Raw genomic sequence first — 16748 nt, forward strand, 5'->3', positions numbered from 1 at the left:
GAACGGTACTCACCATATTTATGCACCATCATGTGGCCGACTTGGAAAGTCACATAAGTTATAATTTCGGGGTGTTTTGAGGATTTAAGAAGCAAGAATAATAACTGCGATAGTCTCGGATAAATTTATAACTGTCGCTCCTTCCTCGCAACAGATTTCTTTTTTTTTTTTAAATCCAGTCGCTGACACTCCCAGTCTGTCTGAAGTGTCGCTGCAGCGGTCCCGCAGTGTGGTCCACACCCACTGACTGAGGTTAAGATGTGAAAAAGCAAAGACTGTTTACTTCATGTCAACTTTTCCAGAAGTTTTCTTTTTTGGGGGGGCAAAACGGCTCCAGAGCGTGACATGTTCACGTTCCTCCTCCCCTCTCTCACACACGCCTCGCCTCCGTGGAGAAGGCCCGCCGGTCCGGCCATAGCGGGCCCATTTGCACCGTCAGTATTAACGCTTTAAACACTGACACCTGCAGATAGCTTCAGCACATGACATCGCTAGTAATGATCAGCGTGTTACTTAAGCCGTTTTTGTCCCTCGTTGCATGTTTATCTGGTAAGTTGGCTGTTTCTCGATTTTTTTGTAGTTGGTGACATCTTGTGGTGCGATAAGGTAGTGCAGGGAGTCCGTCGTTAAAGGAAAAGTACACTATGCAGACGTGTTTTGGACATGTGCAGAGAAGAGATGTTCAGGGTGCGGAAAATAGAGCTACTGGGCAGGTGGAAAACAGGAAGACCTCAGAGAAACATTTCAACTGTACAAAATATAATCTATTGATCAGATTCAGTCATGTTAGAAAGAAAGCACACCAGCTGTCAGCTCTATGGTTTTACATGTCAGGACATAATAGACACGATCCCGTTTTTAAATTAGGTGGACAGACCCTAAGACATGCTACACTGTCATTATTTAATGAAAAAAAAAAACTGCTTGAGATAAAACACTGAAGCATTATATCTGACTAGGCATGCACCGATACCGATACTGGTATCGGGTATTGGGGCCGATACTGTAAAATGTGTGCGTACTCATACTCGTAAAAGTTAACCGATACCATGAACCGATACCAACTTATTTCATTAGTCAGAGAGTGGCTTGTCATTTCTGTTGTAGTTTTTTAGAGTGGTCACTAGGGAGACATCCCGCGCTAAACAGGCACAGGGTTAGGCGAGTGAGACTGGCGGCTCCAGATAAAAAAGAGAAACTGGAGGCTGCTGTAGCTAGGCTAAGCAAAATGTCAGCAGTGTGGACCGGAACAGCCAACTTTAACTCGGGTTTTGGAAAAGCGATGAAAAATGTCAAGAGAAAATCCACGGGCAGTTTAAATAACAGAGGCTCTGACTCATTTTATTTCTCTGGATGACCAGCCAATGCCGGTCGTGGAAAACATAGGATTGAACGGTCTTCTCAGCATACTCGAGCCGCGATATGAACTTGGACACTCTGCAATAAGTTTATTTTATTCTCAAACCTAATTTGTATTTATTTTATTCCAAACAGAAGTGTTTATTTATTATTCTGAAAGCTCGAGACAGTGCCAATAGTTCAGTGATATTTTGTTAAATTACAATGTGGATACTCCGCAATAATTTAACAGAAGTGCTTATTTTTCACTTGAAATTTTTTTTGTGGTCATTTTTATTACGATTTTATTTTTTATCGGCAGGGAATATAATAAAACCTGTCTTCCAATTCATTTCATTTGTGTGTGTGTGTGGTAGAAGTATCGGTTTTTGTACTCAGTATCGGTAAGTACTCAGATCCAAGTATCGGTATCGTATCGGTTTGAAAAAATTGGTATCGTTGCATCCCTATATCTGACCTTATCAGTCTCTTGCAGCATGGTGGGAAACGTTAGAGATGGGTTCATTCGGCAGCTCTTTTAAGTTCCCGTCGCAGCATTTCAGTCAGGTTTAGGTTCGAACTTTAACTGGGCCTCTGAAACACTTTTGCTTTTCTTTTTCAGATATTCTGTTGTAGATTTGCTGCTATGCTTGTGATCATTACCCTGTTGCGTGACCCAGTTTTGGCCAAGCTTTAGCTGTCAGACACATTGATGTATATAGGAATTTATGGTCTACTCAATGACTACAAGGAGCTCAGGTCTTGAGCTACAAAATAAACCCAAATTATTACCCATCCACCACCGTGCTTGACTGTTCGTATGAGGTGTTTGTATGCTGGTTTTCATCAAACATGGACCTGTGTGCATTGTGGCCAATCATCTCCACTTTGGCCTGATCTGTCCAAAGGTGATTGTTCGCAGTGTCTTTTGTTTTTTTAGATGCAAATTTACAGATCTAAGTCCTGCTAACATGTTCTTTGTACATAAGCAAGTCTTTCCCGTGCCAGCCCTTGCAAACAAGCCATACTTGTTCATTACTTTCCAGTTGGACTGTCACAAACTTTAACATTTAACATGCTAACTGAGGCCTGTAAAGTCTGAGATGGAGCTGGTATGAAGCACCTCCGTTATATAAACAGTTCATTCTTAATGCTCCAGCCACAACTATCTGTCCAACTTTAACAGCTTTTCTAATGTGCTGATTTTATTAAATATAAATCACATTTGTTAAAACGATTTTTTCGATATGTCACCTGTTTATTCAAAATTAAAATTTTTACCTTCGTGTTCAGTAGATGCTGAAATAAAGCGACACAAGTTACCATAAAAAATATAGTTTTATTAACGTTGGCTCAGATTACAAATGTTTATTTAATGCAGTAGTATTTTTTTTTTTACTCAGTGGATACAAATCAATGTAATAAAATGTAATTCAGATCTACACACCATGTCATATAGTTTCATCAAACTGTCAGTAGTAGCAAAAGAACAAACAAGTATTTAAAAAAACAAACAATGAAAGATAAACCTGTTTAACTAGCTTTCTCTCTCATTGTCAAACACACACACCCCCACACACCAAAACTGTGTATACTGGCATCATACTGATATGTAAAAAAAACAACAACATTATGGCCTGCATAATTTTTATAAAACAGTGCATGTGAGTTCACATTAACTTGCTGTCCTCCCGATTTAAGTCCAAACCCCGATGTTAGTTCAGTAAAGGCTGTGATTGTGAACTTCAAGACTGAAACATCTGGAAGACAGGAAGACTTCCTGCTCATTGTCATTGCTCGGTCCATCTGTCACAACAAACAAGGGATACATTATTATTAGGGGTGCAACAATACACAAAATTCACGGTTCGTTTCGATACTTTGGTGTCACGGTTCGATATTTTTTTGATACAAAAAAATGTTCATGCTTTTTTAATTTGTCATTTATTAAAATTATAAATATATATTTTAACTCAAAAGTACAGTTTTTAAATTTAATGTTGCTGAAACAACAAAGGGATAAAAAAAAAAATCTATCTGATCGAGAAATCACTCATCTTTGGAAAAGAGAGTTTATTACAGAGAAATGTCTCTTTCCAAAATAAAAGCTATACTATACGCTTCTTCTGGGCTATATTCTCAGCAGCATATTAAACATATCAGGTCCCCATAAGGAGAATCATGTGCTAACGGCTGTCTAAATGACTCGGTTTGTAGCATGCCTGCTTGTTGTTCTTGTCTGCTTCCACTTGTCTTTGCACTAGGATGATGTCGGAGTAAATGTGCAGTCATATTCGTTGTGTTCCCACTAGTGCTGTCAGCGTTAATCTCGTTGAAATGACGTTAACGCCACAACACGGCAAATCTCTGTTAACGAGCTACCGCGGATCGTCCCGTGCGTGGGGCTGGACGGCGTCAACACGTTAACGAGCTAACTGTGCTAACGCAGTAGTTCCCACCATGTAATTGAGCATTGCATGGCACATCCGACATACTGTTTTACTTTTGTCCATGACACCTTATCTTCAGGGTCATACGTCACATGAAAACCAAAATAGTTCCAAACGACAGATCTGAATGAGGGTGGGGGAGGTTCAATTTGCCATGTTGCAGCGAGAGCTTAACTTCTGTCTGCTAGCTTGTGCTGCGCTCAGTGGATCTGCGTTCGACTACTCCGCCTAGGCTGCACTGTCAAGCGCAGATCCACTGAGCGCTGACACAGACAGCATCGTCAGAAGAAAAGTTGATAAAATAAATTAAAAATTTTGTATTGTTCATACATATGCGTACCGAACCGAAAGCACAGTATCGAACGGTTCAATATCGATACGAATATTGTTGCACCCCTAATTATTATGTGATCTGTTAACTGTTATAAAATAGAACATTCAAGCTGTCAGGTTATGAAAATAACTTTCTTTTAGCTATCACGTGATATACTTTCTATTTGCTTTTGATGGTTTTATAATGGTGCTTTCCTTTGTGTTTCACTTTCAGCAAAGCCATGCCAGGGATTTCTTTACACAATTCTTTTACATTCCTATCTGCTGTTGCAAATGTTAGATATTTAAATTAACCACATAGTAAAGAGAGAAAGGTCCAATGGTTGAGATAAGATCATTTTGCTACCTGGCAATCTAAAATGTGTCTTACTAATCAATAAAAGCATTATTAGTGTTAAATTTCTCTTGGTAACACCTTGGAAAGATTTCTATTATTTACACCCAGGCAGTAATCACATATAGCTTGACAACTACAGTTTTTCTAATGTTGCCTGTGAATTATTGATGAAATCATTGTTTGTTTTATAGGTTTGCTTTGCCAATAAAGGTGAAGATAACCAGTGATCATCATTTTATTTTTTAAACTTAAATGTCAAATATTCAATGGCAAAAAAACAAACAAACATGATATTGATACAGTACCTGCATTATGGCAAAGACTGTGTTTTGTCCTATGTGGAAGAGAGACATTGGTTAGTCAGCTTGTTAACTTTCCTCCTCATTTTTATACAGATTTGTAGACTAAACCTCTGTTCTTACCAGTGAAAGAGTGCCATCATCACAAGAGCAGATGATATATCCACTAAAATCCATATTATCAGGTATGTAGAGCGTGACTGAAACACAAACATGTTCAAAGTGTGTCACAAATCCTGGGAAACACTGCGACGAAGATGTGAGCGCCACATCCAAAATCTTGAAATGATAATATTTCTTGCATCATAATGAAATAAACAGTAAAACGCCCAGCTACTGCATTGCTCACCATGAGCCAGTCAGGGCGCTTCATTTCTTTTAGGAGGTGGCAGGCGTTGGTAGTGACAGAGCTGGCTCCTGCACACCACAGCATAGAGAACAGCCAGCGCTCATTAACCACGTACAGGTTCACTGTAATGTTTCGTTTGCGAAGGTCGCTGTCGAATACGAAGACAAGCACATCGTTTAGAAGTGAACAAGAAGAATTTTGAGAGATTACAGAGTACTTAAAAGAAGCACGGAGAAATATGTGAAACTGTAAGACAGGTATTGATTGCTATGCATGTGCATATTGGTAAATGCATGGATGAGGTAGGAAAGTTAACTCTTAAAGTCTCTGGAGATGACCGGAGAACTGCATGAAAAACATCCAACATCTCTCATAGATCATAAATAAGATCTGGTGGCTATATCCTAGGATTCCCATTTGATACTTGAGCTACTTAGTGATAGCTTAAGCCTTAATCTTTGGAGCAGTGCCATCCTGGAAAAGTCTACTTCTACCCGGAATGCTTCAGCAGAGCATAAAAGCGATTACTCATTGACCCTTCCTTGTAAAAGTCTTTTGATGTATGACAAATGTGCACTTCTCAAGATGGTGAAGCATGATTCATTTAACTGTATCGCTAATACCTGTCAACCAAAGCCAATTAAATGCTTCGTTGACCATTTATCTTTGTGATTAGAGGTTTAAGCTCTGCAAACCTGCTGTAATATTACTCCCTTTGTAATTACAAACAGGCTGTTTTTGCAGAAACAGTCTGAGCACGTCCTGCACAGGCGTTCTCAGTCACCTCTGACTCCTTGTATGTCAAACTAATGCCCAATCATTATATGCCATTCTCTTGCTCTCTTGTTACATAATCACATTTAAATGGGACTGCTCAGCATCTTTAGACATGATTGAATGTTAACTGTTACAATGCCCCATTCACTGTGCTTCTCTGCTTATTTATTCAGCTTTCTCAAAACTCTGTAGATGAGTGTATACATGAGCGTAGACTGTGGATCAAAAATGCAGAAAACTTTCCTGTGTTTATATATATATATATATATATATATATATTTATTTCTTAGGGGTGCAACGATACTTGTATCCATATTGAACCGTTCGATACAGTGCTTTCAGTTCGGTACGCATATGTATCGAATAATACAAGAAATTTTATTTATTTTATCAACTTTTCTTCTGACGATGCTATCTGTGTTGAGAGCTCAGTGGATCTGCGTTCGACTACTCCGCCTAGGCTGCACTGTCGAGCGCAGATCCACTGAGCGCAGCGCAAGCTAGCAAGACAGAAGCTAAGCTCGTTGCAACATGGCAAATTGAACCTCCCCCACCCTCATTCAGATCTGGCGTTTGGAACTATTTTGGTTTTCATGTGACGTATGACCCTGAAGGTAAGCGCGTCATGGAAAAAAGTAAAACAGTATGTCGGATGTGCCACGCAATGCTCAATTACATGGTGGGAACTAGTGCGTTAGCGCAGTTTGCACGTGTTGACGCTGTCCAGCCCCACCCACGGGCGATCTGCGGTAGCTCGTTAACGGAGATTTCATCTCATTTCAGATTAACGCTGACAGCACTAGTGGGAACAAAATGAATATGACTGCACATTTACTCTGACATCATCCTAGTGCAAAGACAAGTGGAAGCAGACAAAAACAACAAGCACGCATGCTACAAACTTTACCCGAGTCATTTAGACAGCCGTTAGCACATGATTCTCCTTATGGGGACCTGATATGTTTAATATGCTGCTGAGAATAAAGCCCAGAAGAAGCGTATAGTATAGCTTTTATTTTGGAAAGAGCCATTTCTCTGTTATAAACTCTCTTTTCCAAAGATGAGTGATTTCTCAATCAGATAGATTTATTATTTTATCCCCTTGCTGTTTCAGCAACATTAAATTTAAAAACTGTACGTTTGAGTTAAAATCTATATTTTAATATAATAATTTTAATAAATGACAAATTAAAAAAGCATGAACATTTTTTTGTATCAAAAAATATCGAACCGAACCGTAAATTTTGTGTATCGTTGCACCCCTAATATATATATATATATATATATATATATATATATATATATATATGACACATGAAATGACAAAATGTGGTTGAGTGCAAGGATAAGGATAATGAGTTATGTACGCCCAGTCTGCACATTACAAATCCCGGATGACCCCTAATAAGTCACACATATTTGAGTAGTACTTATGCATTAATTGTGCAACTCAGGAATCGTTTTATTTTTGCGAGACATGTAGCAAGGCCACGCCATGGTGAGTTTGTTTTGCACTCAGTGAAGCGCTTCAGCGACTTCTTAAAACATGTTGCTACACTGCATTTCATTCTTTAGGCCCCCTGCCTTTTATTTCCTATGGTTATTTTGCTAAGCCATTGAACAAAACACCTGGGTTGGGACATTATTTGAATCTTGTATCCTGGAGGCCAATCCTACGCCCCTATATTAAGTGTCAGAGCTGTGTCTCAGCATGCTACACGCAGCTTTAATTAACACACCGCTGTGCATGGCCCCTGGCACCAACATGTACTGTAGATAATATTGAGGTTTCTTACCCACCTATTTATTTCTTACCTGATAGTTTTCATTTTTATTTCGCTGTATTTCACATTTAAGTGGCTCCCGTTATTTTTTTCCAAATCCGTTTCATTTTCATAAACCTGGATAAAGTCTGGGGCCTGCTTCTTTACAACTTCTCGTTGTTTAGAAGGAAGCCAAAGAATCTATGAAAAGGAGAAAGAAAACTCTTCAAAATATGCTTGATTGTGAAATGCTTGAATTCCACAATTGATACAAGTGAGTAGACTTACCAGACTTTGAGGAATGCCAGACTCTAAGATTTTATTTACTGTGTCATTTGTGTCAATTTCTTCTGTTTCTTTATTTTTCAGGTCAAATATCACTGAGGTATTGTGCTGTTTCGCAAATTTAAGAAGGTCTTGCAACGTGGGTATGGTCTGTTTCCTGGCTGTTTCTTTCTCCTCTTCTGACAGCAGGGACACTGTGCTGTAAGGATCATTCTGCAAAGCCAGATAATTTCACATGTTTCTTTAGTCTGACACATGATAATACATAAACCTCTGCAGGCAAATGTGCGCTCACGCATAAATCAAAGCACAATTACTACCTTGAGGAACTGTTCTCCTGCGTTTAGAGTCCGTAATTGTTCGAAGGTCAGGTCAGTGCTCTTATTGAAAGAGGAGCTGTTAAACTTGTCTTTAACATTTGTCGTTCTCAGCAAGAAGTCAGGTCCATGGTCATGCATCAAGAAGGGTGTTCTATTTTTACTAAATTTAAGTAAGAGTTAAACAAATTTTAGTATCTGTGAAGTCAAAATAATCAGTTTTTCATATTTATCAATGAAGACAACAATAATAATGATGAAAATAATGTTCTAAAAATGTAATAATTAGTTAGTTATGTTTCCCAAGAACCAAACCGCATGCTTAGAAAGATCACTGCTACATTTGAAGTGATTAGTAGAATGACATGCCCCCACTTGCAGGACTGTGATACATTTCTGTCATATTTGTGCATGATTTCTGTCATATTTATGAAAAACCGAACTAAAAGCAAAAAGACATTCCTCTTTCAAGAAAGCAACTGTGAGTCCTCCTAAGCGTAAATCATTGTCATTGTACCTGAACTGCACGTCCGTTTCAAAGGCTATCACGCCGCACTCGAGGCTTCTGTTGAACGACATCATGGTGTTCTCTGGGGCCAGCTGAACACAGGGAGGACAGATGGGTGAGACACACTGATGTGCTTAAGTGCCCTTCCTACCCCAAAGCGCTGTGAGCACAGACGACCCCCGTGTGCGGTGTTAAATGGAGCTTATTATTGACCCAGCAGCAAAGCAAACTAACAAGGGCACAGTAGCGTGGCATATGAGGACGTCACATGACTGGACCTTTGCTCACACCTGAGCCAGGGACAGTCGACTTTTTTATATTTGACAATATATGAAAATGGATTGTGTTTATAATATTAGCATTAAATATTTCTCAAAGAACTAAACTGCGTTTTTAAACGTTCTTTAAACTACGCTCCTTTGTCTTAATCAACTGAAAAACTTGAACATGACTGCAATCTGTCAACAATAGCAGCTCTATCCAAAGGTGTAATGTCACCACTCTATAAATATATAATGTTTATTTGCAGGGTGGTGCCAAGTAAAACAAGACACTCACCATCGGCGCGCCTCTGTGGCCGATAAGTTTTGGTTTTTCAGGTAGTTCCTGTACTTCTATTAGACAAGGAGAGTGGATGAGCAGGGGACACAGGAAGATGGCTGCTGAGACCACTAGAAACATTCCTGCAATGACCATCTTAGATCCTGGAATAAACACAAGTCAGACAATAATCTTTAAATACGCAAGCTATAAAATTCCAGGATCTGGTGAAGTTTAAAACAGTGCAAATAATATATAAGGCAAGGAAAAGGATGCTCCAAATCGAAATAAGTAAATGGTTCTTAGAAAGAGGAGGTAGGTATAATTTTAGAGGGAAGTGGAATTTAAAATTACAAAGAGTAAGAACAACATTGAAAAGGATGTCTATTTCAATAGCGGGAGTTAAATTCTGGAATGAGTTAGAAGACGAAATAAAGGTCAGTAGTGATATAAACCAGTTTAAAATAAAACTCAAAAAAGAAATTTTAAATCAGTATAAGAACGAAGAAAATGCAATTAACCCAAGACAGCAGTCAAACTGTTTTATTTATTTATTTTCTTCTGCAAATTAGCAAATCTAAATATAGTTTAGTTGAACATGAGAAAATATTTTTTTGTGATGTTATGTTCTAAGTTGAAGGCGTTGTATACGTTTTTGTTGTTCAAATTTAGATGATGAGGATGTAAACCTGAGGGGGTAGGGCTAAATAAGTATATACTTCTGCCTACTCCTTTTCAAACAACTGCATGGAAAGATTTTATGAAACGTTGGTGAATGTATATGTTTGAAATAAAAAAGAACTGAATTGAAATATTTAAAATGCTCCAAGCGTGAATTTGTAAAGAAGCCCTTTTTATTTATTTTTCCCCTGCAGGAATTGACTTTTATTATATTTAAATATATCGATTTATAAATGTATATTTATACATTTGTATATCTTTCTTGTGTATTGAACTAATGCTCATCATGCAGAATCAGTTTCCCAGATGAACCTCAGCTTCAAAGTTCACCAGTACATTTGTTTCCAGTGTTAGCCCTGTAATTAGGTTTGATACAATAGTGTGTATATAAAAGGATGATGTAATTGCCTTTGAATCGTGTCTGTGTGTACGCCGAAACTAGGTCTGACACATACGTGTTTTGGCCAGGTGGAAGCGATGAAAGACAAACGGGCTTAGCAGAGTCAACGCGCCAACAGCACCAAACTGCAGGAAGGGAGCCGTGGCCTGCCAAGAGGTTGATACAGACATCAAACACATGTGATCACACCACTTAGAGCCATTAAAAAAATTAAAACTAAAAAGTGTCTGTACTCTAACTCTACCTGGAGTAGAGTAAGAACTGTTGGCCATTCTTCCTTCCCCTTTATGCTTACTCCTGAAGCCAAAGCTGTGATGAATATTACACAAAAACAGAAAATGATCTGCAAATATAAACAAATATAAGATTAGACGATTTTAATAAAACTATAGACTGGACAGGTAAATGTTTGCATGCTTACCTTATGGAGCCAGTGTAAGTGGAGTTGCTCCTTTAAGGCAACTTGGATCAGGGCAAAGAGCTGTAATCATCGGAGAACATTTTAAAAATGGCGGCTTCTCATTCATAGGTTTAATGATCTTTGAATGTGGAGCAAGATTTGGTTCCCCTGTGTGGTAAACGGACAAAACTGTATTCTTACCAGCAGCAGGACGCAGTAGCTAGCCAGCACTGCAGAAATGATCACCACTACCAGGAAGTAGTTTACCCACGTCTTCAGTGTCCTGAATATTACCCTGATAAGGGTGAAGCACATCGTTAAAAGAATGAAGGACATCAACAAAGACAAATATTCAGTGTGTGTGTGTGTGTGTGTGTGTGTGTGTGTGTGATCACTCACTCGTTAACATTCTGTTGGTCATTAGAGATGGCAAAACAAATATACAACCAGCACAGGGAAAGCAGAGACATCAAAGTGACAACTAAGAGCGACAACCATCTGCACTGAAATGAAAAGAAAAGGAGGAAAACTGATTACTGGTTTTCATTTTTGAAGCCTTAAAAAACATTGTGTAGTTGTCCAGGGAGCTACCCCCGTGCGTGTCGATGTGTGCACAAATTCCAATGGAAGCTCAAAGTAAGACAATGGAACAAATCCAACATTTTTTCATAATTGGTTGAGTGCTTTGCCCCGCACTGTGTCATGAGAACTTGGCGCAAACAACCCCACCGCCTCCCAACCACCACCATCACCACCAACAGCACACCTCAAGTGTCATTTCCCTCACAGATTTAGAGCTCCTGCATCCTCCTATTCCCTTTCATATAAGTACACAGCTTGTTAGGACCTGTGAGTTTGTTTGTTTCTCTTGGCACATAAATGAATTTTTTTTAATGCAATCACCACGTCGGTTATTGTGTTTATATTTCCTAACAATTTGTCAATGACTGTTTTGCAATTAAAGTATCAGGTTCACAATGCAACAGTTCATAAAGCAGCATTTTATATTTCAGATTCCAGTCAGGCAAAAAGTTTAATCCCGGATTACTGGGATTTATAAAGGTTATGCTGAATGGAAATAAACCAAACAAAAAACCCTAAAAAAATCAAATAAAACATGGTTATTTAAACATTACACACTCCTGTAGAGAGATAAAGAAAAACTGACTTATCATAAGAAGAAAACATATTAAAACTACCTTTCTCCTTCGACTACTTGACTCCGTCCAGCGGCAGCTATAAAAGCCCCTGCTGAAGAACAGGCAGCACAAACAGACTTGAGACAACATTTCTCCTCATCCACAAGCGTAGGACGTGCAGGTCTGGTTTTGTGCTGTGCGGACACTGAAGAAGCTAATGCTTTTCTCTGGATGCAGTGACAAAGTTTGGGCTGATTGATCTCACCAATCCTGTGTGCTGGAGGGGAAAGAAAAAGACGACTGTGACAGAAAGCAAATGAGGGGGTGATGGGCAAACTTTCTTTGGGGTATTAAGGCGATCCCTGCTCAATAACCCCCCCCCCCCCCCCGCTCCCCACCCTCCACCACCACCCCAACTCCCACCCCTCAATAGAGCCTGTGTCTAAAATAGCAACTGGCTGCATTTACAATGGCCAACACCACGGGGTATTGAAAGTGGTGCACAGACCAGCCTGAGAGTGAAGTCAGACTATTGGACGCAGTGACAGGCACGGCCATGCACACGAGCGGGTGGAGGAAATAAAGTGAAGACGACAAATAGTTTACAAATGGAAAGAATGAAAACGACATAAACTATGACAGAAATGAAAATGGTTTCGATTGCCAGACACTTTTCCATTGAAGTGAAGTAAACTGTGAACGGGTCACAGCAAGATTTTTGTCAACGTGTTGGGGCTTATCACTCTGCAGTTGTGTCAGGCTTTGGTCCCCTTCCTTGAAAGACATGGGAATTTACACACAATGTCACCCACTGGAACGCTGAACAATAAAGGTTTGTATTGTGCACAGCCAACTTTTCCTTGTTGAACTAGATCCCTGGAGTTTAGCCAAATATCTCTTCACCTGAATTGTTCATGTTGTTTTTTCCAAACAGGTACCAGATGACAAACACGTTCAGGGCGAGGGCACAAGAAACTTTGAGTAGTAAAAATGAAACCTAAAAATGACTTATCACTCTTAATTATTCTGTAAAAGTAAATAGCGCAGTGCAATCAGCATTAGGACGCAGTTGCCAACAAGAGCCTGTTTGGACAGGTCCACGGGTCTAATTGTGACATGGAAATGTAAGAAGGCTTGTTTCACTCCACAGACACTTGCTTTACCAGGAAGTTATGAGCTAAATATTGAGCAATAACCGTAACATGTGACCAACCACGCCATCAGTTTGTGACAAGGTAACTAAAGAAACATAAAGGTCACTGTTAAATTCAAAGGATAACTGAAAGTCACGGCTGAGTTAAAACTGTCCTTTTCATGCCCCTGCCTAATATAGTAACTGGAAGCTATCGTTGTTTATTTTATGGTATTTTAATTGCTGCTTTAAACCTTATACTAAGCTCCACTTCAGAGTACAAGGAAATCCTCTCATAGTGGATAAACCCCAAGAAATCCACAGCACACACTGCCACCTGTATTGTTTGGAAGATTTAATGATATCAGTCAGACACACCTTTCCAATTTGTTAAACCAACGTTTACACTGTTATAATGTAAACTGTAATTAGGCACACGAGTGATGTGAGCATGCTCCATTAATAAAAAACTGATGAGGGGTGAAATTTTCAGGTAATTGTTTATAAAGTTGTTTTTTTTTACCCCACTAGATACAGATTAAGAAGAATATTAAAAAGAAACAAAGACTATCACTTGTTGCTTTCACACTCTCACTGTCTATGAGCTGGCTCATCTTTCACGTAGGTTTTATTTCCTTTTTGGACAAAGATTTGTGCACTTCTTCCTTTATTAGTTATGCCATCAAGCTTGTCCTGCGCCCTTCATCATTTCTATTTCGATTTATATCCAGGAAAAAAGGCTAATAATGCAATTTTTATTAAGTCTGATTTATAAGCTCTCAGCAACACAGTTCAACTGTAACGCAACCCAGGAACCAAATTTTGGCAGAAGTTATGAATAAGACGCATATAGATTTAAACATAGGTCAACCAGTTGTGCAATCTTGCACTGCTCAAAAACAAGAACGCTTGAAAAATGTTAAAACTGATTTTGATTTGGTTTCCACTGACATCATTTTGTTTTCAGCTTGAATATTTCATTATATAATTATATTATATAATATATATATTAATTATATATTTTTTCTATCTCCTTTTAGTCTTGTGTTTTCATTTTATTGCTCACATCTTGGAAAAAGTGCTGTTTAAAATGCTTTGATATTATTTGATATTTCCCATGTCTCTCACACAGTATGGGAATAATGTTGGATGGTCCCAACTGTTCCGTTCATCTTGCTGGTTTTTAGTGTTCTTCACTGTGAAGTGTCACAATCAAAGACTGTGTGTTATTCAAAGGAGCTTGCAAAGAAAAGTGTCTGGACTTCTTTAAGTTGCTTGAAGACGTTTCACCTCTCATCCGAGAAGCTTCTTCAGTTCTAAGGTCAAATGGTGGAGAGTCCCAGATATAAACCTAGTGGGAGTTTCCCCCCACAGAGGGACAAAAGGACCCCCTGATGATCCTCTAATCGCCTGAGCCAAGGTGTGGAACTGGGTGTGGGTCCGAATCAGCCAGAGTTTCGGGTGAGTTTATTGTGAAACCTGGCCCCACCTTATCATGCGAATTCCTGAGGTCAGATGGCCCAGGATGTGAGTGGGCGTTAAGGCGTCTGGGAAGGGATCTCAAAACTGGATTATAGATGGAGAGATCTCATCTCAAAATGAGATCAAAGGGATCTCAAAACTGGATTATAGATGGAGAGTTGGTGTCGTTACGACACCAACTCTCTGCCGTTTCTTGGATGAGAGGTGAAACGTCTCATCCTCATCAGACACTTTTCTTTGTAAGCTCCTTTGACTATGATGACCTGGATGACTGAGAACCTTCACAGACACTGTGTGTTATTATTTTTGGCTGACGTTAAGTTCTGACAGACAAGCAAATAACAAACCCGACAATTGCCAAAGAGGGAATCAAATAAATACTAGAAATATAATCAGAAATCACAGGGGAATACACAGATGACATGATGAGAAAAGAAGGCTGATGCGGGAGAGACAGGTAACGGCAATCAGACAATCAGGACGGGGAAGTGAAACTCAGAAATTAGAGATATACTGGCAAAGGAACGCAGAAACAGATAACTGAGGAAACAGCACAAAATAGTAAACTCCACAAATACTAATCTAGGATTAAAATATAGTACACACACACAAACTAAAGCATGACTCACAATGGTACGGGGAGAAAACAGACAACCAAAGCTCCTTAGAAGAACAACAGGGGAAACCGAGGATAAAGGGATAGGGGAATATGCTGACAAAAAGACTGAACAATAAACCCCGGAAAGACAAACTCAGACTTCATTATATTAGCTGAGTGCTCACAAACTAAAACAAGACAAAAGAGTCAGGTGTATGCCACTACACAAGGAGAAATCTATGTTTGTGGTGGCTTAGTGAAACCGTAGAACTGATGCTAAGTCAATGATTTAGAGAGGACTCAACAGGGAAAATGATTTAGCTCGAGTCTGTGTGGTCAACGGGGCTTTGTTCATAACCTGTGCCATCCTTTGAATCCGGAGAGGAAAACAATTATTTATTCAATCACTTTCCTGCGCACTGATTTACACGAATAAGGTGCTTGTTGATTAAAACATCTATAGGACACTAATTTAAAATGATGCAAAATCAGATCTGATCCTATTACCCTGCTGTTGTCTCCATGTAAATATTCTTCCAAAATTAACCTAGATATCAACATGTTATACACCTGTCCATGAAGGTCACTGTTTGGGTGGATGCTGACGGAAGTGCTTGACCACGCGTCCTATTGAACACGTGCCTATTTCGTGTTCAACATCTTCTGGATTGATGGAATAAACAGTTTGTATAAATCCAAGTTCACACGTCTGTAGTGATAGTATGTAGTCAGAAGTTGTGTGAACCACTGTAGTTACATTTGCACTTCATCTTGTGAGTTCGTTCTTGTGCTCGCTTGGATCTGTAGCGCTTGCTCACATTTGCCAGCGCTTTACTCCAGCAGCTTATTGCATTCTGTACACACACTTCTGAACACTAGAAAGTTTGCATAATACATACTATGTACCTGCGCAGGTAATGTCTTATATATTTCTAAGATCGGAGAAGTGTGCGCGCAAATTTAATTTTAAAACGTCGTTCGGAATAAAGACCAGTCTCTCTGTCTGTCTGCCGCAATGAAACCCACGCGGTAAGCTTCCCGACAAATTAAAAACGACTCACCAGTCAATCTAGGTCATGGAGATCTCCGCACGCTGCGAACTGGCAAAGACGCACCGGTCTTGGAAAAGCCCCTCTGTCGCCACCCTCTCTTTCCACCATCCCTTTTACTTGCCGTGAGTCTGTGGGCTGAATGTAAATGGGGTGCATGAACAGGGACGGGCAAGGGGTGTACCGTCAAAGTGAGGAAAGATAGTGTGAGAGAATACCTGCACAACGTTTCGGCGTCCGCGCCGCGCGTGGCCACGCCTCATCCAGTTTCTGATTATGATTTTTCTAGGTACCCAGAAAAAAAAAAAGAAAAGAAAAAAAAAGATAATACTAACCGACATAATATATTTAAATAGTCCTCAGATAATTTATATATGAATATATGTGAATTACCTTTTGTGTTTCATCATCTGCTCCTATTGTAAACGAGGCTATTTCCAGTAAACTCTCACTGCGCTGTACCTGAAGCAGCCCGGAGCTTCCTCACATACAGGTGACAAGTGGCTTTAGATTGTTTTTTATGATAATGTCGTTACTTTTATATGGGCCTAATCGACAAATCTTATAAAGT

General features: G+C 39.3%; 2 protein-coding genes across 5 annotated transcripts in view; both read right to left on the reverse strand.

Annotated features, from left to right (window-relative positions):
* The window catches only part of dlg3 (discs, large homolog 3 (Drosophila)), a 95520-nt gene extending 95152 nt beyond the window's left edge, over positions 1-368 (reverse strand). For 2 of the 3 annotated variants that reach the window (XM_085135912.1, XM_085135922.1), the window contains exon 1: positions 14-368. In XM_085135912.1, coding sequence (XP_084992038.1) covers positions 14-32 — 19 coding nt within the window. In that variant the 5' untranslated portion in view covers positions 33-368. The remainder of the gene's footprint in view (positions 1-13) is intronic. The other variant, XM_085135978.1, reaches the window with a different exon arrangement.
* Positions 369-2657: 2289 nt separating this feature from the next.
* gdpd2 (glycerophosphodiester phosphodiesterase domain containing 2) lies at positions 2658-16409 on the reverse strand. 2 transcript variants are annotated; one of them, XM_085136002.1, is made up of 16 exons: positions 16190-16409; positions 11977-12193; positions 11177-11275; positions 10979-11072; positions 10799-10858; positions 10622-10720; positions 10433-10523; positions 9315-9460; positions 8766-8848; positions 8252-8411; positions 7935-8144; positions 7699-7847; positions 5107-5254; positions 4881-4957; positions 4764-4792; positions 2658-3144 (listed from the first exon to the last, which is right to left on the reverse strand). In XM_085136002.1, exons 3-16 carry the CDS (start codon positions 11245-11247, stop codon positions 3059-3061), a joined length of 1503 nt encoding a protein of 500 aa, XP_084992128.1. In that variant the 5' UTR covers positions 11248-11275; positions 11977-12193; positions 16190-16409; the 3' UTR covers positions 2658-3058. The 2 variants fall into 2 exon arrangements, with proteins under 2 accessions (XP_084992128.1, XP_084992119.1); XM_085135993.1 differs by having other exon boundaries at positions 11177-11280; positions 16190-16408.
* Positions 16410-16748: the final 339 nt, after the last annotated feature.

Source organism: Neolamprologus multifasciatus, chromosome 2, assembly GCF_963576455.1.
Source record: "Neolamprologus multifasciatus chromosome 2, fNeoMul1.2, whole genome shotgun sequence".
Classification (NCBI taxonomy): domain Eukaryota; kingdom Metazoa; phylum Chordata; class Actinopteri; order Cichliformes; family Cichlidae; genus Neolamprologus; species Neolamprologus multifasciatus.